Here is a 21,315-nt window from a genome sequence, read left to right as displayed (position 1 = left end):
GGCCATATTTTATTCCCTCTCATTGCCATGTAGTACTCCATTGTGTATATAAACCACATCTTCCTGATCCACTCATCAGGTGATGGACATTTAGGCTCTTTCCATGATTTGGCTATTGTTGACATTGCTGCTATGAACATTGGGGTACATGTGCTCCGATGCATCAGCATTTCTGTATCCCTTGGGTAGATCCACAGCAGTGCTATTGCTGGGTCATAGGGGAGTTCTACGGATAGTTTTTTGAGGGACCTCCACACTGTTTTCCAGAGCGGCTGCACCAGTTTACATTCCCACCAACCGTGTAGGAGGGTGCCCATCTCTCCATAAACTTTTTTTTTTTAACGTTTATTCATTTTCGAGAGACAGAACAGCGCATGAGCAGGGGAGGGGCAGAGAGAGAGGGAGACAGAATCCAAAGCAGACTCCAGGCTCTGTCAGCACAGAGCCAGATGTGGGGCTCGAACTCACTGACTCTGACATCATGACCTGAGCTGAAGTTGGACGCTCAAGCAGCTAAGTCTCTCAGGCGCCCCTGTAATGTCCACTTTAAACGCGGGAAACCCTCGGCAGAGAGTAACTGGCCCAAGCTCATGTAACTAATGAGATGAGGATTCAGCCCCTGTGGTGCCGGAGTCTGCCCCCGCCCCCGCCTTCTTGCATAAGGAGGCGTATCCATTCTCCCGAGGAATCATCCAGTCAGCGGAATGTGATTACATGCCAGGGTCACACTGGAGCGATTTCTCTACCTGCCTCTTTTGGGAGGTTCCCGCGATGGAAACCGACAAAGCCTTCTACCCAGATCTTACTAATCTTGAAGTGACCAGTTCTTTACTGATCCAGGTCATTAGCACAGATGATGGAAAATGTTAGGGAGATATATCTGGGGTTGTGACAGATACACGGTTCTCTTCGGTGACCCCTGAGGGATGCAGTCAGGTCATCGCTGGCTAGTAGAATCACGCTGCTGTCAGAGCAGCTAGAGCCCAGGGACACTTGGCAGCTGGTCAGAGAAGATGTATTGGAAACGCACTGGACTAGGAGACAGGTGCTCTGAGGTTTCGTCTACACCTCTGGCCAATCACTTAACTTCTTTGGAGCTTAAGATTTTTAAATTTAGGGGCACCTGGGTGGCTCAGTCTGTTGAGCGTCCAACTTTGGCTCAGGTCATGATCTCACAGTCTGTGGGTTCGAGCCCTGCATCAGGCTCTGTGTGGACTGCTTGCTCAGAGCCTGGAGCTGCTTCAGATTCTGTGTCGCTCTCTCTCTCTCTCTCTCTGCCCCTCCCCTGCTTGTGCTCTGTCTCATCCTGTCTCTCAAAAATAAATAAATGTAAAAAAAATTTTTTTTAAAGATTTTTTGATTTAGAAAATTAGTAGATAACAGACAATTTTTATAAAGTTTGACTTTGAAACTCTAATTCTAACCTGTACTCACGCACGTACCTGTACTTTCTTGTTCATTTGCTGAATTTTGTGTTGTCTGAATCTCAGGGAGAACTTGCCTAAAAGAAAAGAAAACCGAATGTGAGATGCAATGTCAGCTAGCTCTTCAATTCAAAGACACAAACTGCCCGTGCTCTGCCGCCTGCTGCACCGGCTGTGAGAAAGCAGCTCGCGGAAATGAACCTCGGAGGGTTCATGTCTTACTTGTCGAATAAGCACCACCACACTGCTGCACGATGGGTGACATAAAACCACCTCTGATGACATTCTCCCCCAAATGTTGACATTAAATTTCTGCTTTTGCATTTTGTAGATTAGGTCCCTGAAATTTTGCTCATACCTTCGGTATTAGAGAAAAGATGCAAGAACATTCATTGGAAACAGTTCTGGAATCCCTTAAGTTAACTGATTTAACCAAAAATAAAAGCAAGCTGCACAAGCCAGAAAACCACCGCCAATTTTCATTTTCTGAAATTAAATAACATTTGGAAACCACCCAAATGCATATCACTACGGGACTGTTTATCTTTTTTATTTTTTTAAACATATTTATTTATTTTGAGAGAGAGAAAGTGCAAGCAAGGATGGGGCAGAGAGGGAGAGAGTGCCCAGGCGATGGTGACTTGAGCCAAAATCTGGAGGTGGGAAGTTTAACCCACTGAGTCGCCCAGGTGCTCCAGTAAGGGGCTGATTACATAAGTAAACAAAACAAAACACAACAAAACACAACCAAGTACAGAACAGATAGCATTGTTTGCGTTATGTAAAAAAGGTATATGCCTGGGGGGCTCAGTCGGGTCAAGGGTCCCGCTCTGGATTTCAGCTCAGGTCATGATCTCACGGGTCATGATCTCGTGGAGTGTGGGACCGAACCCCACATCGGGTTCTGTGCCGATAGTGTGGAACCTGCTTAGAATTCTCTCTCCCTCTCCCTCCCCCGCCCCATAGATAGATAAATAAATAGACTAAAATAAAAAAACTTCGGCAACAAAAGTAATACAAATCAGAAAGATCTATTTTTTTTTTAATTTTTAATGCTTTTTATTTATTTATTTAATTTATTTTTGATACAGACAGAGACAGAGCATGAGAGGGGGAGGGGCAGAGAGAGAACGAGACACAGAACCGGAAGCAGACTCCAGGCTCTGAACTAGCTGTCAGCACAGAGCCTGACGCGGGGCCTGAACCCACGAACGTGAGATCTGACCTGAGCCGAAGTCAGAGGCCCAACCAACTGAGCCACCCAGGCGCCCCTTTTTACTTATTTTTGAGAGACAGAGAGACAGTGTGAGCAGGGGAGGGTCAGAGAGAGAGGGAGACACAGAATCCGAAGCAGGCTCCAGGTTCTGAGCTAGCTGTCAGCACAGAGCCCGATGCGGGGCTCGAACCCACAAACCATGAGATCATGACCTGAGCCGAAGTCAGATGCTTACCCAACTGAGCCACCCAGGCGCCCCATAAAGAACTATTTTTTAAATGAGGCGGACAGAACCGAGGGCTTAACCTTACAGAAATCATCTGTATATTTACCCGCTGGTCTGCCCGCACTCCTTCTGTGCCGACTGGCCCCCATCAGCGGTACCCTGCTGCTCAGCCTCTGCTCCTGGGGTCCTGGAACAGAAGCGTTGGTATCTTTTCAAGAAAAGCCACCAGGAAACATGTGCCGAATGCGGAGCGCAGTCTAACGAAATGACTCTATCGTGACGGACCTGAGAAAACTAACCTGTGGTGATAAAGGTTAGCCAGTGGCTACCTTGAGGGAGTACTGACCAAGAGAAGGCACAAGGAGCCTTCTGGAACTCTAGGAATGTTTTACATCTTGATCTGAACGGTGGCTACACAGGTGCATGCATGTAAAACTTTACTCGTGCACTTTACATCCGTCACAGCCCGTGCTTGTTTTCAACAAGGACTTCGTGCGGATCTACAACAGCGGCTGTGCCCTCCAGCCCGGGTCAGGGACCGCCGTCCGTCAGCGTCCTCAGCCTCAGCAAAACAAAAACACCAACCGCCTCGCCACCCCCCAAACAAACTCCAAGAGCAAACAGCAGCATTGTTTTAACTCAAAGAGTAATTAGAGATGTGGTTCTATCCAAGAGACAAACTGCCCACGGATGGAACTAAATTTTGCTCTAGAAATCTCTGCTGTGAGGAAGAAAAACAACATCAAACTCACAACCCAGAACACCCCCAGCAATGCAGCGGGTCCCTCCCAGAAGCCCGCCGCCTCCCTGCTCCCGGGCACCGACCCCGCCCGGCCAGCAGCGCGAAGGCTGGCGTCTCTCACCCTGTGACTGAGGGCAGGGGGGCCGCGCCGGCTTCCTGGTCTGGAATGTGTGCTTCAGAAGAACTGGTCCTCGAATGGGAAACTTTGTGCTTCTTGCCGTTCCCTTTGTCCAAAGGCAGCGGGATCCGTTTGGTTTTTGGTTTGGGTTTGGCGGGCCCTGGCCCGGAGGGGCTCGCCGACTGCTGCCCGGAGGCCGGGGAGCCCCCAGGGGACGCGGAGGCAGCTTGCAGAGCTGAGGACAAAGCCTTATTCTGCTCTAGCCCCACGCTGTTGGCGGCGTCTCCCGTCTGGGGAAAGTGGGCTCCCTGGGTCCCTGGAGCAGAATCCAGATCGCGCTGGGCAGGGAGGACCCCGGCTTTGCCGGCAAGGAGCTGGTTCACATGCTGAAGCGGGTAGTGTTCCTCTGCTTCCTCCGGAGGCGAGGCGGCCGGCACGCCCGCGGTCTGCGCGGAGGGGGGCACGCAGATGCCGGAGGCCGCGGTCATGGCGGCGGGAGACGCCTGGGACGGCCCCAGTTGCGGGAACATTCCTGAACTCGGCGGTAAAGCCACGGGCTGCTCCTGCATCCCCAGGCTCTGCTGACTGGCTTTGATTAAAAGGTTGCTGATTGAGCCAATGTCCGGGGTGCCGAGCAGCCTGGGGTTGGTCAAGGCGACGTGTCCCGGAACTGACGCGCTACTGGTGGGGGTTGCGGCGGTTTGCATGGACACAACGTTCAAGACGGAGGAGCCGGAGGCCAAGCCAGACACAGGCCCCGCGGTGAGGTGGCCAGTGTCCTGGCTCATGGTTGACGCGCCCGCCGCCGCGGCAGCAGCGCCTCCCACGCTCTGCGGTAACAGCGGTGCCTGTTCAAAATACATGATGCCAGATTTAGACCTTTTTATGATGTTGGGGACAGTTCGGTGAGATGAAGCACTAAGTGAGCCCAAATCTAGCAGATTGGGATGGCTTGGCAGCTGGGAGGGTGTGAAGTTAATCAGTGTCATGTTAGAAACCACATCGGAAGGGGCGATGCTGGAAGGGTTGCTAGAGGGAGCGAGTTTTTTATTCTTTCGGGTCTGCAGACGAGATATGGGTCTTTTCTTGAGTCCAGAGGATGGAGTGGCTACTGTGGAGCTGAGGTCTGTCCTCTGGCTGGCTTCTGAAACCAGAAGTTGGGGGTCTGGAGGAGGCTGAACCCCAATGAGTAGGCCCGAAGGAGGGCCGCTGATGCTGGGGGGGAAGCTACCCTGAGCGGCCGCGGGGAAGGAGTGCAGGTGCTGGCGGGGCGGCACGGGGAGCAGTCCTTTGCTGGCGGGAGGGAACAGAGACGGAGAAGCTGGCAGGCTCGGGTTCAGCCCCGCGGCCAGCGTGAGACCACTTCCCATGGGCCCCAGGACTGAAGTATTTGTCTCCATCACACTGGGTGTAGAACTAACAGAAGAGGTCAACTGGATTTTTTGGGTCACTCCGTTGGGAAGCGTTTGCAGAACATAAAGTGGCTGCATGTTCTGGTTGACCACAATGAGTTTCTCGGTGGCCGCTTTCAGGTGGGGTGGAGTGGTCTGGACAGCCGCGTTAGAAATCTGAGATGGGCCGGGGCTCTCGGTGGAATTGGGCACGTATTTCTGGTTCTGGATGGGAACAGTAGGGGAAACAGGTACCTGAAGGCCGGGGGTGCTACTGTTTCTAGTTAAATCCTGACTGGTGCCATGCCCCTGCTCCACCGAGCCGCAGGGAGGGCTGGAGATGTGGTCTGCGTCCATGTGGCCCTGGATGAAAGGATCGGGAGTCATGTGGCCCTCGGGCGGCGGATCCACGCCAGGGCTCAGCAGGGCGGCGTCCCCTTCAGAGGCGGCCACGGACTTCTCAGTGATGGTGACCCTCTTCTCTCCCGAGTCGGAGATCACTGCCAGCCTGCTGGCGTTCTGGCTGGGGACCGTGGGGCTCCGGGTGGTCAGGACAGAGAGGTCGGACGGCAGCTCGAGGGGCAGCTCGAACTGCTCCTCCGCGGAGATGGACGAGGAGACGCTGCTGTCCACCGGCTCTGCCGTCGGCAGCTGCTGAGAAAACACTTCAAAGAGCCCCATGTCCTTTTCCCGGTTGCTGTCGAGACCCAAGCCTTCCCCGAGATTCAGGAGCTCCGACGAGGAGGACTCGGGGCTCTCGCCCAAAGCCTGCATGGACGGGGTGTTCTTCAGGACGAAGTCCATGATGTCCGAGGGCAGGATGTTCCCGCAGTCGTCACTGTTGTTGTTGTCCGAGTCCGACTTCAGGAGCTCGGGGTTGTAGGTGTCCAGCAGGGTCTTGTCCGACGGGGTGCTCGTGTGCACTCTGCGGCTGGACTCCAGGGAGCTGAGCTGGGCCTCCAAGGAGTCCTGCCCCTGGGTTTTAACTCTGCTGACAGGGTGGCAGTTATCTGTCTTCGGCTCATTTTTGTGGCCCACAGAGCTCTTAATGACATGCTCTTTCTCGCCAGCATCTTCGGGCCGCTCAACCTTTAAGTTCTCCGTCCCGTTTTCTTTCCCATTTCTTTTTGGAGTCTGGCTGCTCTTCCTGGCGGTGGCCGTGACACTCGCATCGCTCTCGGTGCCGTCATCAACACCGTCCAGCTGGGAAATCTTCGGGAGGTCACACTGTTCTTCCTCCCGAAACAAACCATGGGGTGCCGGCCGCTCCTCTCCGCCCGGAGAGATCACCGTCCTCGTGAAGTTGTAATAGTACAAGTCCTCCTCGTCGGAAGTGCTGAGGTCGTCCGCCCCGTCCACCTGTCCCTCAGCTGATCTCTTGCCTCGCTTCTTCCCAGTTGAGCTGCTGTAAAACGGAATGTCTTCTTCACCGTAGGATCTCACCCCGTAGAGCGGGGTGAGCCCGAAGAACATGTTGGAGCGGGCCCGGGCACTGCGGCGGGGGTATCTCCTCTTGAAAGAGCCGTCCTCCTGAGGCTTGGGACCATCCTGAAGCATCGGGTTTCTGTCCTGACCCGGGAGATTCTGGTAATTGTTACTCTGAGAATCCTGGGACGAGGTATTATTATTGGGGCTTGGCTGGGCCACTGGACCATCGCCTGGACTTTCAGAGGCTGAAACTGGTTCTGTGGGAGATGCGGACTCTATTTGCAGAGGGGAAGCAGGACTGCTTTCTTTCAGGGTGCTCTTGGACTGGCCCTCACTTTCCATCTTGAGAGGCGTCAGCGTCACTTTGACCGTGCGCTTCCGGGGCGTCTGTAATTCCTTGGCAGACCCTTCTACTTGCATGGAGGGGGCTTTGGGGACTCCTGGGACAGACAGGACTTTGTCTCCGATCTTACCAGAAGGAACGTTGTTACATGGTCGTTGCCCCATGAGCTCTGAAGTCAGAACTTCATCCACAAACTCCGGCTTTAGGTTTCCTTCCTCACCAGCGGTCACCTGACCAGGTTCCAAAAAAGACGTACTGGAATGTTTTTCTTTGAAAGCTTCTTTACAAGACTTTTTCCCTTTCTGTCTCCTGTCTCTGGAGCTAGGTCCCACATGGTCACCGACAACGGACGGCCTGCTGCTCACTCCGGAGAGCTTCAAGGTTCTGACTTCCGCGTCTCCCTCGGGAGAGGGGCTCCCTGACTGGCTGGGGTCTGCGTGGTGGCCTCGGTCATGCCTTTGCCCTCTCGGATGGAGTGGGGGGAAGGAGAGGGCCTCCTTCGAGGAAAAGGGCCCCGGAGAGAGCTCAGCGAACGCGCCCGTCTTGCTGGCACTCAGCTCTCCGGACGCGGCGTTCGGAGGCTGCGGGGCCAGCCTGGGAACGCCGGGCCGCGCCGCGGCGTGCGCAGGCGCCTCCGAGCCCTTGGAGCCTGGCGCTCTGGTGTTCTCTCCCTTCAGAGCGGAGCTCCTGGACGCCAAGTCGGAAGCGCCGGAGTGCTTCACTTCTGACGACGAAGATCCATCCAAGTGACTGGTTTTCGTGCCCATAGTAACCACTGTCCTTTGCAAACTGGAAGAGCTGGGAGCGTTTTGCCCTAAGTTACTATTTGAATTCAGTGGTCCTGAGACGTGATCAACTGCTTTGGCACTTGACTCAGGATCCGCGGCCGTCCCGGGGGCGGAGGCCGAGGGAGCACTGCTCCTGGAGCAAGCACCCCCAGTTCTCGCTGGAGACATTATCCGGAGTTTGGACCGCTGGGGTGACAAGGACGAAGTGCTGTGTCGCCGGGAGCCAATGCTTCGGAGTCCCGAGGAGAGTACAGGGTCACCCACTGTGACGATTTCATGAGTGGTTGGGGTGGGGTTTCCTGAACGAGAGAGAGAGAGTAAGGAACCCATTACCGGGAGGACACAGTGCGGCAGCCACTGCTTCCAACGGCCCGGCAATGACGTATCACCGAAAACGGCAATGATCAAGATGTTCAGCGAGCCAAAGCCACTGAGATAAGGCTGTCTGCAAGAACCACAAGCTAATCTTTGAGCTGACCTTTTTGGGTCAAGTTCGTCCACGGGGCAGGTCCTTTACCTGCAGAAGGCAGTGGCCGGCAGCCCGGGGATCTCTGTGTTGGAGAGTAACTAGGTGTTCGAATCCTAGGGACCTTCGAGATGACGTGATAAAAACAGGAACCGGAGGTTTGCGAAGGAGGCCGGTCTGGTGAGAGAGGACTTATCATTTCAGCTGTGTTCTGACTTTCTCTAGATGAAATATCTGTGGTAAGAAAGAAATACGCTTTACTAAAAAAAAAAAAAAGTTCAATTAAAGCATCGCCAACAAATGGGGGGGCCCGCCCGGCTCGGTGGGGGAGCACGCGACTCTTGATCTCAGGGCCGTGGGTTGAGCCTCGCGCTGGGCGTAGAGATTACTTAAAAGTCAAATCTTAAGGAAACACAATAAAAATCTCAAGCGAATCAATAAAAAGCAGGCTGTTGAGGTGAAGATCAGAACAGACACCATGGCACCTCCCGGAGGATGGCTGTTTTCCGCCTTCCATCACGGGGCTCCCACATCGAGCATCTCGTCAAAGTCTCACCTGCAGACGTCGGGGGACTGTGAGCGATGGTCCGGTTCTCGGCGTGCTCCACGGTGCTGTTGATGTCCGGCTCGGCCGCGGGGGGGCGGCCCTCCACGATCTTGCACGTGTACACGCAGCGCTTGCGGGCGTCCGTGGTGCTCCAGTACACCCGGGAACACCTGGCAAACAGGCCCGCGCGTCACCGCCGGGGGGAGCGCGGGGCGGCGGGAGCGCGGGCCCCAGCCCTCCTCGGCCTCGGCTCCCCGGCCTCTGGGGCTGCCCGAGTTCAGCTTTACTTCATTCATTCTTATTATAGATCCCCCTGGCTAGGCCGTTCCCAGCTTTCTGAAAATTCTTGGTTTCTCTTAGCCTCTCAGAAAATAACATCCAATCTTTTCTTATTGTAGTGTAAGCAGGAGACAAAAATAGCACAAGACCCTAAAACGCAGAGAAAGAATACTGATTCCCACAAGAAACGGTCTTGGCCTTCGGGCAGGGCCCACTGCCCCGCAGGGCGCACCATGCGGGGGAAGAGCAAACGGGCAGGGTTTCCTCTGCAAGAAAGGGGAAGAAATGTAACTGCTGCCAGTCCGCGGGACACCGATGAAGCCTGGTCTACACCGAGCGCTGCCGGTTAAATGCAGAGTAAAGGTGGCGGCGCCAGAACTGGAATGCAGCATAAACTGGAGTATATATAGCAAAATGAGACTCCAAAACGGGAGAGCTAGAAAGGGAATTTTAAATTTATACCGTCAGCCTGCTAGAAGTTTAAAACACTTGCTTCGTGTAAGAAAGATGATACATTCTTGATGGAGAATGTGATTATTATTGTGGGGGTTTAAGTTTTGGGGCTGAGAGCAGAGGCATGAGGGCTGGTCCACTACAACAACCTGGACTTTTGAGTCCAGATAAATGGAACTCGGTGAAACCCTAAGAGACCGACCTTGTGGTTTCTATTTAGGTTTTATTCGGAAATGATTCTGAAAGTACGCCAATGATGCTTTCCTTCTATAAGTGGACTTAGTGGACACAAAATGATACTTTAGTCCCAATCTACAAGTAGTGGCAAAAAACGGAGTTAATTTTCAGTGGCAGTTAAAAGTAGCTACGAAGCCTGGCTCTCCGTTCAGTGACCTGCTCGGGGCCCGGGGGCCCGGGCTGCGGGGCTTGGGGCCTTCTATCTACAGGGCTACTTACTGATATCCGATAGGAAAAAGCTTATCTTCACAGTCAGAGAGGTCATTCAGAATTCCTAAGCAGTCGATGGTCATGGAGCCTGACCAAGGGAAGAAGGGCTGATCAGAGGAGGTAATGAGAGACCAGAAAGTTCCCCGGGACCCGGTGCACGCCGGCCTTCCCCAGCACCAGAGGCCGTCATACCGATCATCATGTGGATATTCTCTGGTTCCAAGCCACTGAGAAACTTCCTTCTCAGGCTGATTCCTTCGAAGTCCACAAACACTCTTCTGAAGACTTCAAACCCGTTCTCGGGGACCACCTGAAACGGGGACCTGGCTGTCACCAGGCTGCCTCTTTGTGCACCGTCTGCGTGACGCCCTCGGGGCAGACCTCGAGCCACCCGGCCGTCCCGCAGAAGGCAGCCCGGGCCACACGGCGAGAGGTAATGCGGGCCCCCCCTGCCGCCTTCAGCCCGCTTCCCGGGGGCCCCGTCGAGCCCATGAGGCTCTCACCTCGCCTTTGATCAGATCCCGGTGTCGCTGGCAATACACCTTCTTGTCATCCAGGAAGACGCAGTTCTTGGCGCGAGAGCACATGAAGTGGTAGTTGCTGGTGCAGGAGGTGAGGCAGCAGCCCACAGTGGCTCCTGGCTTTTGGCAGAACTCGCATCTCTAACCGCCCAGAGAGAGCAGAGGCCCGAGTCAGACTTCTGGAAGTTTTAAGCCACTTTCCATCTCCTCTAAAGAATTACCCCATTCTGGGTTTCCCACAATTCACTGTTTTTAAATTGGTAATCGAATTCTAGAGAAAGGATATGAGCCACAGATCCTCCTCTGCAAATCCACTCTCTCCCGCTGCCCCTAGAGCTATTAAACTTCAGTATTACAATTTGACTTAGAACTTAAACAGGGGCGCCTGGGTGGCTCAGTCGGTTAAGCCTCCGGCTTCGGCTCAGGTCAGATCTCACGTTCGTGGGTTCGAGCCCCGCGTCAGGCCCTGTGCTGACAGCTAGCTCAGAGCCTGGAGCCTGCTTCCTGTTCTGTGTCTCCTTCTCTCTCTGCCCCTCCCCCTCTCATGCTCTGTCTCTCTGTATCAAAAATAAATAAAACATTAAAAAAAAAAAGAACGTAAACAAAACAGAGCTCGCCCACCCCCAGGATGCACAATTGATTTAGAGAAGACAGAATTTCGAAGATCAATACTAAAAACATCACCTTGTTAGAAAACTGTCCCAAAGAACTCAGTTCTAGAAAGAGTATACCAGTCCAAAACACAAGGGTCTGCTAGTTACTGGGCAGCTTCTCGTAGGATCCAGAGGTTCCCTTCATCCACCCGTATGTCAGCGCCTTACTCTATTCTGTCAACCAGTCTGGGCGCCTCCCCACAGAAGACTTCTGTCCTCTCTCCATAACCGACGTGTTTCTCTGCATGTGCTTTCTGTTTGCTTGTCTCTCTCTTTCTTTCTGAAAATCCTTCATCTTCTTCCCTCCTTCCAAATACAGCTCTTAAAAACTGGGCTCCTTCATGGCCTTTTCTGACTACGCTCAGCTTCTACCGGTCCTTTCCCACATCCCTCTCCGTGTGTGCACCTATGTGGGTTCATCGGAACCAAAGTTCTGATGTTGATTCAACCGGGACCTTTGAGGTCGTTTTGTCTAAACAAGTTAGTAAGTGAACACCCTGCGCGCACAGCCGACCTCCCAAACTAGGCAACACCTCGCCTCCTACCCCGTCCGCACCGTCGTCCAGGGGCGGAGGCGCACCCTGCCCACAGCACACCTGCCGGCTGGCCGTTCTGAGGGCACGTGAGGACAGCGGCGAGGGAGCGCGTGGGAACGGAGAGGGGACATTTGCACGAGGTCTTACCAGCTGCTTGCCCCTGATCACAGCCATGTGCACATTCTTTAGGGATCCGTCATCGTCTTCAAACACTTCTGCTGACCACAAAGCGCAATTTACATGTGTCCACTCATTTTGGCCAATGTATAGCAAACGGCCAGCATCCTATGAAATCAAGAGATTTCTTTTTTCTTTAAAGAACAGAATGTCAAAGAAGGTTTTCCTTGGTATTAGCTTTATCTCAGTCAAGGCAGCATCAACAATAATTCTTTAACTTGGGGATGCAACGATCAAAAGTCATTTCTCAATGTTTCTGTTTCTACTTCGCATCGTCCTAGACCACCTCTTCCGCAGACTGAATGGATTTTATAAGCACAGGAAATGAAAACATGAGCACTACCTGGGGGAGCTCAGGAAGGTGTACACGGACTACGTTAAAACCCGATTTCTGAGCCAGTTCTCTTAGCACGCATCAAAGAAACCTTAGTTACGGTAGGCTCACTACGTGCTGAGCACTAAATAAAGCTTCGTAAACATCCTTTGCTCTAACCGTTAGAGCCTGCCGTGGGCACGTGTCACTGTCACCCTCATTTGAAAGATGAGACTGAGAGTCGGCGAGGTTACGCTCCTCGCCCAGGCCAACAGGCAGGCGGCAGAGGACCGAGCCCCGGCGGCCCTGCCGGGACTGGGCTCCCAAGCCCTCTGCTGCCCATCCGCCGCCAGACACAACCCTGTGACACGCAGCGTGGGGGTCTCACCGACTTTCACAAAATCATTCTGAGGCACTCCCTGTAGAAGTTACTAGGTATCTGCAGGTTAACTGAAGGCAAATCATCTTTTATTTCTTTTTTATTTTTATGTCTGTTTATTTATTTTAAGGCAAATCATCTTCTTAATGAAAGAAAAGAAAAAACCCCAAGTGCCACAGGCCAGGTGACAAGCCTCCATTAAACAAATGGCACCGAGTCATCAAATGCAGACACCAAGGAGCAGCGGTCCACGCGGGCGTCCGCTAACCGGGCCCCCTGCGCCGAGGCACTCACATTAGCGCTGTCGTCGCCGTAGGCCAGGCACAGCGCACACTGTCTGTTGTCCTCGATGCCTGGGGGCGGGTGCAGTTCTGGACTATCTTCTCGACTCCTGTCAGCACCTTAGAACCCAGAAGACAACCAGTTAAAACCGACAACACTAGGTCTGCTTTCCAGGAAGAAAAAAAGAATCACTTTGGCCTAAACAGCCTGTATGAAGCTTATAAAAGAAACTTTCAAAACAGGTTCAAAGTTATGTTCTCTCGCCATCTGTTCAATGGTTCTATAGATTTCCAGTTACCAGGCCAAGCTAAGAGAAAATAATGCTTTTATCACATGTGAGGTTGGCCCTGAAATGTCTTTCCAATATGCAAGCGTATTACATCTAGATTCATGAAGGTGATCATCTGCCTCTAGAGAGAAACGGGTCATGACTCGTGCGGGGCCTTACTCAGGGTCGGAGGTGCGGGCGGATGGAGCGGTGTTGGAGAGTCCGGTTCTCCGGGCCCTTTAGGTTTGGGAGCCGGGATGATTTTCTTCCTTAGAGGAGGCTGCTCAGTGTGGCTGTTTTCCTCTCGCTCCTGCCACTGAGCATAATTATGGTCAAGTGAAGGAGGAAGCACTGCGTTTGGTAGCATCCCACTGCTGAAAACAATCGATTCGACAAAGCATTTATTGACCTCCTACGACATACCTAGAACTATACAAAAGTTAGCACACTCTTGGCATCATCAGGTTACAGCCCATGCCTGAGCCGTCCACAGAAGAGGAGACAAGCCGCAGACTGTGAGAGCTGCCCAAACACACAGGGCTTCATTATTAGAAACCACGTATTTTTGATATATGACTCTTGGTGAAACTTCCAGAAACAAATGATAGCTTTATCAAAGAATCTAAAAGAATTGAGTAGAATAAAATTTTTAAGGTAAATATGGAGAATCAAGAGCAGGAGAAAGCAACATCTGAACCAAATAAAACAGAACCCGATTATCACAAGTCCAGACACTGAGCTACACACACGGCACGTGTATCACCACGAGGTAAGCCAAATTCCGGAAACCGTGATATACAAAGAAAGAAAAAAATGGGCAACAGACTATAATAAACATTTATTCTCTCTAAATCAGCACTGAAAAGGCATTTCAAATGATTAATTGTTTATATTAAGTCTTAGTCGAAAGAAATTTTAATCTAGAAATGTAAGAGTGCTCAGATTTCTAGCTGATGAGGAAAAAAAGAATACCGAATTTACTTACTTGCTCGATACTTTATTTGGCTCCCAAAACCTAGACTTTTTGACACTGAACCATGGAAAAACGCGCTCCATTTGCTAACAGGAAAATAAACAAACAGAATGTCAGCCGGTGAACATTCCCTTGGGAACCACACAGACCCCCAACACCGTGACGCCAGTCCTGCCAGGAGGAAGATTTCAGGCCAAGGGAAAGGCCCACCCACTCCGGCAACTCACCACCTTCCTCCCGAGGAATCAGAGGAATTCATTAAACCAGAGGAGGTCTTACACACATGGCAAAACAAACCGGGAGAAGAGAACATACCCGTTTTGCTCGCAGAGTAATTACCCACAGACGCGCGTCAAAGCATGGACTGTTAGTGTCACTCACCCGAATGAAGAAGGACTTGACCATGCTGTTGGCTTTTTTGATCTCCGGCTGCCCCCCGTCGGAGTTCATGGCGGCCTGAATGATCTTCACGATATCATCGCTGAACTCCAACTGCAAACCCAAACCAAGCAGTCGTCATTCATAAAGCAGCGTGCTCTCAGGACATTTCTTCTTCCCTCCTAAGTCGCCCAGCACAGAGATCCGGCCCAAAACGGACACCCTACTTTACTGCGGCGTCATTTGTCTTTCGTGGAAGCTTTTTGAGTTCGGTTCTCAACGTGTGGCAGCCAAGAGAAACCAGGCTAATATAGCACGTGTGCAAATAGATTAGCTGTTCTTGTGGGAAGTTACCCAAATAGGGTCAGGGTTTTTTATTCAGATTAAAATGAATAAAACAACTGAATAGCAAATATCGACCATGAGAGAACATTCCCATACATTCTTAAAACCATTCATTTAAAAGACATCTATGCGGGGGCGCCTAGGGTTGAGGGGCCGACTTCGGCCCAGGTCATGATCCTGGAGTTCGTTGAGTTCGAGCCCCGCGTCGGGCTCTGGGCTGACAGCTCAGAGCCCGGAGCTGTTTCGGATTCTGTGTCTCCCTCTCTCTCTGCCCCTCCCCTGCTCACACTCTGTCTCTCAAAAATAAACGTTAAACTTTTTAAAGGTTATCTATCTATAAATGAAGATCCTATATAGAAATTTACATTTCTCTATATATTCCATTATTTAGATGTGACTTCAAAAGGGGCAAACCAAGTAACTTCACATTAGTTAACATCTTCCCATAAACAGTTTTAATATAAGAATAATTCTAAGGCAAAAACGATTTTCAGAGAACCCAGAGGGAAGCCAATCCAAGAACCCTTCTGAGGCAGCACCTTCCCATCTTTCTGAAACACAGAACTCCAAGAGCTCACATAGTTTTAGGTATTTAAATCCAAAGGACATTTCTAAATACAATACAAACCGTCTTCGAATGCTCACTGCCAAGCCGCAGCCCCCAGAAGGCCCCAGGAAGCTCAACGGCCCTCGCCACGCCAGCAGTCTGGGGAGACGTACCACGGACGTGTAGCCCCCCTGGTCCATTTTCCTCTTCACCCCTTCCAGGTCCAGAGGCTGCGGCTCCTCCTGCTTGCTGACCTCGGTCAGCACCGGCGGATCAGGCCCTTCCGGGGAGCTGCGGGAAGGTATGCTCTCCTCCGTCTCGGGATTTAAGTCTGGAGGCTTGGCAGCCTGCAGCCAGGAAAGAGGACTTCCTTTATCTGACACTGAAAATGAGGCAGCCGTGCAAATTCTATTCACGTTGATAAAGATAGCCCTGAACGATTCATATTAAAACTACTAAAGGACGTGAAAATAATTGGAGATTTCTTAAATAACAGAAAAGGTCATTAAAATCAGCCGGTTCTCTAAGAGTTTGACCAGGTGAACTTAGAAGCTTTGAACTTGGTATGAGAACACAGAAACTGTCGAGTTCCCTCTGAGGGAGACACAGAGCAGAGGTTCCTATTCCAAATGTGGAGCTCTACTGGGGCGCCTGGGGGCTCAGCCGGGTGAGCGTCCGGCTTCGGCTCAGGTCATGATCTCACAGTTTGTGGGTTCGAACCCCGCGTCGGGCTCTGTGCTGACAGCTGGGAGCCTGGAGCTGCTTCAGATTCTCTCTCTCTCTCTCTCTCTCTCTCTCTCTCTCTCTCTCTCTGCCCCTCCCCTGCTCGTGGTCTGTCTCTGTCTCAAAAATAAACATTAAAAAAAAAATGTTTTTCAAAGTGTGGAGCTCTACCAAGGATAAAGCAGCAGCCTACCTCTGAGTTCAAGTTATTCCGTGTGTTTCTTCCAGCACTTGACCTTGTGTTTCTAAGGACTACTCTACAGATAGATATATACAGTCCACAACTTAAACAGACAAAATCGGTGACTTCCAAGCTGTGCCCGTAGGAGCCCTAGGGAGTTCCCTGAGGGAAAGGGTCTCCAGCCACAGGCCTATCAGCTTAGATCAGACCCTCACTCTCTCCTCCCCAGACCGTCCTGACTGCCTCCCAACCTCTGTCCTCGCCAATCCTTCTTCCTCCTTCTAGTCAGAACCATTTTTCCTCTAAAAAAGCAACTCTGATCAGGAGACTCTTGGGTGAAGCTCTTCATTGGTCCCTCCCAGACCCTTCAGAGTAGAAAGTCCAAATTTCTTATCATAACAGCAAAGAAGTTCAGACAAGGTCCTACTCTGGGGTCTAAAGATTTTCTCAAAAAAAGTTTTTTTCCTAATGTTTATTCATTTTTGAGAGAGAGAGCGAGCGAGCGAGTGAGCGAGCATGACTGGTGAGGGGCAGAGAGAGAGAGCGGGAGACACAGAGTCCGAAACAGGCGCCAGGCTCAGCGCAGAGTCTGACGCCGGGCTGGAATCAGATCACGGCCTGCGCCGAAGTCGGACGCCTAACCGACAGCCAGCCTGCGCCCGGGCCCTGAAGCTTTTCGGCACGGCTGAAAGCCAAAACAAGCGAGTCTACAAAACTGCACGAGGAAGGCCGCAAACGATACTTAGGACATAGGACATCCCACCACCAGGGAAAACCCGCCTCAGCACAGGCTCTTGGGAAACGAAACGAGGCTCGGGCCTACCTGCCGGAAGCGCAGCAGGTGGCTGGCGGTCCGCGAGTTCAGCAGGGCCGTCAGGACCTGCCTCAGGGAGCCCTGGAGCTCCTTCCCGAGGGCCAGCCGCCACTCCGCAGGGTGCCGCTCGGTGCAGTTCACACAAGTGTAGGCCACACTTTCTGGCAGATTAGACAGAATCTCATACATCTCATCTGGTGAAACAGAAACCCACGATGCTGAGGCGTCCGGAAGGGCGGCAGAGGGGGCGGAGACGCTACCCCGCGGGATGACTACAAAGGCGCGGGCCAGGAACAGCAGCGAGCCGCGAACATCCTGGGAACTGGTCCCCGCATACCGACCTCCAAGGGGCCGCTGCTAACGCGAGCCCGGGACTCCGTCACTGGAGGATCAGTTGGTTAGGGGGCCCCCGAACTCGCAAATGAGTATCGTAAATGTTCACGGTCCCGATGCGTGAGCACAACTTACCGGCACGGCGCTGAGTTGTCCTGGAGACCAAAGTTATGTAAGTGATTTAAGTCATTCTAGAGACCAAGAGGGGGCTTTACAAAGACTCCGGGTAACAGTGTGGCCGTAATGCTACGTCTACAGACGACTGTGGGGGGCGGGAAGGGGGGGCCGTAATGCTACGTGGCAGACGCTGCGCGTGGCCCCGGGAGAGGGACGCGGTAGGAAGACGACTCGGGCCTCCTGTACCTGAGAGGCTCTCACACCTGGCGTGCACCCAGCGGTCGCACCTCCCGCACTGCATCATCTTGCTCTCGTAGTCGTCGTCGTCATAGCACTTGTCACACAGGGGGCAGAAGTTCCCTGCGGGCAGAGCGCGCGGCTCAGCGGGGCTGCGGGCCCGCCCCGGGCGCTCAGAACACACCGCTCATCCTGTTCAGACCTTGGTTTTCTGTTTGAAAGCAGGCTCCGCACCCAGCGTGACGCCCGACTCACACGCTTTTTAAAGGTGTGGGGTAGAGTCTACGGGCGACGCCATAAAAACAAGAAGGAAAGAATTTTCTCTCTTAAACATTCCAAAAAATGTCCATATTTTTAAAAAGAGGTGAGGACATGGGTGTAAAAAACAGTTAATTTACACTTTTTCCTTATTCCTAGAGCTCTAAGTTAGAGCTTAGACCTGCACTTCCCAAAGTTCGGCACACGTACAAACTCATCCATTTGTTTTATCCATAATGCGTGCGATTATTCTTAGTAGACTTAACACTGACACGCTTGGAGTAGATAACTTCAATAGTGAAGTCTGTATTATTATTATTCTCAATCAGTAAAATGAGCTCAATGTATTAGTTGTAATTTTTTTCTAGCGTAACTATGAAAATGAAATGTCTGACTCAGTACCGCCGAAAATCACTTCTGAATAATCAAACGTCTGTGTACCTCACTTTGGGAAATATTGGCTTTAGAGCGTTTCTTTGTGGTTCGCTCTTGCAAAGAGTCCCCTCAATTCTTCCCACACAAGCTAACAAAGTATTTCTAGTCGCTCTGATACTCTGTGTAGAGAAAACAGCAAGACCAGGAACCCGGCAAAGAGCCCAGAGAGTGCCCTTGACCAGAGGTGCAAGACTTTCTGCCTCACTTGCCGGGGGCGCTCGGTTCGAGAACACCAGACACGCCCCCGAAGGCTGACCGAGCGGCGTTGTGGCGGTACCTTTAGCGAAGAGTTTGGCGCAGTCGTGGCACAGGGAGAAGTCGTGTGACCACTGTGCGTCCCACCCCTTGCCCGGGGTCGTGGACCCGCAGCTCTTGCAGCGGACACACTTGGTGCAGATCTGGACGAGAAAATAGAGGACAGGAATCTCTTACTTTCAGTGTCTCTTCTCATTTAAAAAGATCCCGATGCAATCGGCTTCTAGAGCGGCCCTCGTCCCTGGGATGGCTTTCCTTAATAGTGAGACCAAAACAGAGGCGCCTGGGGGGCTCAGCCAGGTGAGCGTCCGGCTTTGGCTCGGGTCATGATCCCACGGTTCATGGGTTCGAGCCCCGCGTTGGGCTCTGTGCTGACAGCTCAGAGCCTGGAGCTGCTTCCGATGCTGTGTCTCCCTCCCTCTCTGCCCCTCCCCTGCTCACACTGTCTCTCTGTCTCTCAAAAATAAATAAATAAAAAACATTTAAAAAATTTAAGAAAAAATAGACCAAAACATCGTTCTAATGACATCCTCGCGCAAGGCTCTCCCTGCTCCTAGGCGCAGAGCCCCGGGGCTCCACGCCGGCTCTTCCTGGAACAGCACGATGTGCGCACTCACCCAAACTTTCTTTTTCTTGGTGGGTTTGGTGGGGTAGTTTGGCCCCAGGCACTCAGGGTGATAGCTGTTTCGGCACTTATTACACTCCAGCAGCTGCTGTGGGGACATAAAGGCAGAGGGTGAAGCGCGGCCCGCTCCCAGGTATAAAGTGAGCACGTCAGAGCCGGGACTGCAGCACAGAGAGGCGGCCGCCAGCACCGCCACGGCCGACGGCGGGCACGCCTCTCTGGAGGGCGCTGTGACGCGCAGGGGGCCGAGTCACCAGGCCGCCCCCAGGTAGCGCGGCGTCGCGGGGCGGCTGCGCGTCAACAGAAAAGTCAGAGGCAAAAAAGGCGGGTATCACGCAAGCTCGCCTCACGCCCGTGACTCCGTGTCCCTCTCCTCTCTGTCTGCAAGTAACGTCTTGCACATCGTGGTAACTGTAAATTTTCTCAGCAGTTACGTATTCTCACTGAACGCATGGGGATTTAGGTCCTGCGAAAGGTCCTCGACGATGAATGTCCTTATCAGGTAGATTTGATTTACTGTGGGGGATTATGACACGTTTTCTCCTACATTCCCAAAATTAAAACACAAAAGTAGGCAATAAATTATACCTAGTTAAATAGTCACAATGGACTAAGCCAACGATTAAAAAATATAGGCACAAAACCCCAAACCGGAAGGCAGAAATGGAGAGAGGGGCAGTACTCTGTCACTTAGTTTGGTACCTTGGTCGCCTGGTGCTGCCGTCCACAGACGTGACAGAACTTGCAGCGGCGGCAACACCAGTTCTCCAGCTGGTCCTCCAGGGGGCGCTCGTTCTCCTCCAAGCAGAACTTGTGGAAGGGCTCACAGCAGACTTGGCAGTACACAAACTAGGGAGGGGACACAGAGGCTGTCAAGGAGCATGGGGACACATCCACCAGATCCTATCTGTATGCTTCGGGCTACAGGAGCCCAATGTGTTTTATTCAACATGTGATGATTAAGCAATGACTATGTAAAAATAAGCCCAATATTGGGCACTGCAGGAGATTCAAGGGACTAAAGTAATAATGGTAGAACTGAAAAAGTAACTATACAGAGGCGCCTGGGTGGCTTGGTCAGGTAAGCATCTGACTCCGGCTCAGGTCATGATCTCACAGTTTGTAAGTTTGAGCCCTGTGTCGGGCTCTGTGCTGATGGCTTGGAGCCTGGAGCTGCTTCAGATTCTGTGTCTTCCTTTCTCTCTGCCCCTCCCCCACTCATGTTCTGTCTTAAAAATAAATCAACATTAAAAAACCTTTTTAAAGTAACTATATAAATATATATATTTTAATATATAATGAGTATATTCCCAGATTTAACAGAATGTGCTAAGTGCCATAAGTGGGCTACAAGAACTATGGGAAGGGGAAAATAGGGAGGTTTTGTGTGTTTGCAGGCGAGAGGGAGAAAGAGAGAGAATTCCAAGCAGGCTCTGGGCTGTCAGTGCAGAGCCCGACATGGGGCTCGAACCCACAAACTGCGAGATCCTGACCTGAGCTGAAACCAAGAGTCAGATGCTTAGCTGCCTGAGCCGCCCAGGCACCCTGGGAAGGTTTTACAGGCTCCCTGCAATATACCAAAGACAGTTGTAAGCTCTGGTTTATCCTTTCCATCTCTAATTTTAGAAATGTTACTTTCATGCAGGCATTTAAAACATTTTTGAGTAAGAATTTCACTTTGCCGGGGCGCCTGCGTGGCTCAGCTGGTGAAGCATCTTCCCAGTCCTCATTGCGGCTCAGTCATGATCTCAACAGTCATGGGCTGAAGCCCCACATCACGCTCGACGCTGACAGTGTGGAGCCTTCTTGGAGTCCCCTCTCCCTCGCTCATGCCCCTCCCCCACGTGTGGCTTCCCCACACGCAAGATAAATACATAAGCTTAAGAAAAAAAAAGAACTTTATTTTTCTATAACAGAATTATTGGGGCAACTGGTCAAACCTAAATGAGGTCTACAGATTAGATAGTAGTAATACACCAGTGTAAATTTCCTGATTTGGAGAACTATATTGTGATCACACGAGAATGTCCTTGGTTTTAGGAAACACACACCAAAATATTTAGAAGTAAAAGGACACGTCTGCAACGTACTCCCAAC

The 21,315-nt window shown here is 51.9% G+C and overlaps 1 protein-coding gene across 1 annotated transcript in view; it reads right to left on the bottom strand.

Annotated features, from left to right (window-relative positions):
- Positions 1–21,315, bottom strand: part of KMT2A (lysine methyltransferase 2A) — an 83,202-nt gene that overhangs the window by 21,066 nt on the left and 40,821 nt on the right. Inside the window, exons 13-31 of the mRNA XM_029915705.1 lie at positions 19,921–20,067; positions 19,211–19,306; positions 18,616–18,736; positions 17,655–17,768; positions 16,968–17,152; positions 15,414–15,587; positions 14,352–14,462; positions 13,983–14,056; positions 13,178–13,371; positions 12,742–12,848; positions 11,726–11,863; positions 10,372–10,530; positions 10,061–10,178; positions 9,878–9,956; positions 8,699–8,859; positions 8,194–8,376; positions 3,730–7,975; positions 2,973–3,053; positions 1,443–1,501 (exon numbers count right to left, since the gene is read on the bottom strand). Coding sequence (XP_029771565.1) covers positions 1,443–1,501; positions 2,973–3,053; positions 3,730–7,975; positions 8,194–8,376; positions 8,699–8,859; positions 9,878–9,956; positions 10,061–10,178; positions 10,372–10,530; positions 11,726–11,863; positions 12,742–12,848; positions 13,178–13,371; positions 13,983–14,056; positions 14,352–14,462; positions 15,414–15,587; positions 16,968–17,152; positions 17,655–17,768; positions 18,616–18,736; positions 19,211–19,306; positions 19,921–20,067 — 6,547 coding nt within the window. The remainder of the gene's footprint in view (positions 1–1,442; positions 1,502–2,972; positions 3,054–3,729; positions 7,976–8,193; positions 8,377–8,698; positions 8,860–9,877; positions 9,957–10,060; positions 10,179–10,371; positions 10,531–11,725; positions 11,864–12,741; positions 12,849–13,177; positions 13,372–13,982; positions 14,057–14,351; positions 14,463–15,413; positions 15,588–16,967; positions 17,153–17,654; positions 17,769–18,615; positions 18,737–19,210; positions 19,307–19,920; positions 20,068–21,315) is intronic.

The sequence above is a fragment of the Suricata suricatta genome, chromosome 11 (assembly GCF_006229205.1).
Source record: "Suricata suricatta isolate VVHF042 chromosome 11, meerkat_22Aug2017_6uvM2_HiC, whole genome shotgun sequence".
Taxonomy (NCBI): domain Eukaryota; kingdom Metazoa; phylum Chordata; class Mammalia; order Carnivora; family Herpestidae; genus Suricata; species Suricata suricatta.
The sequence above is the reverse complement of the archived record's forward strand: the minus strand, read 5'-3'. Positions and strand labels throughout refer to the sequence as shown.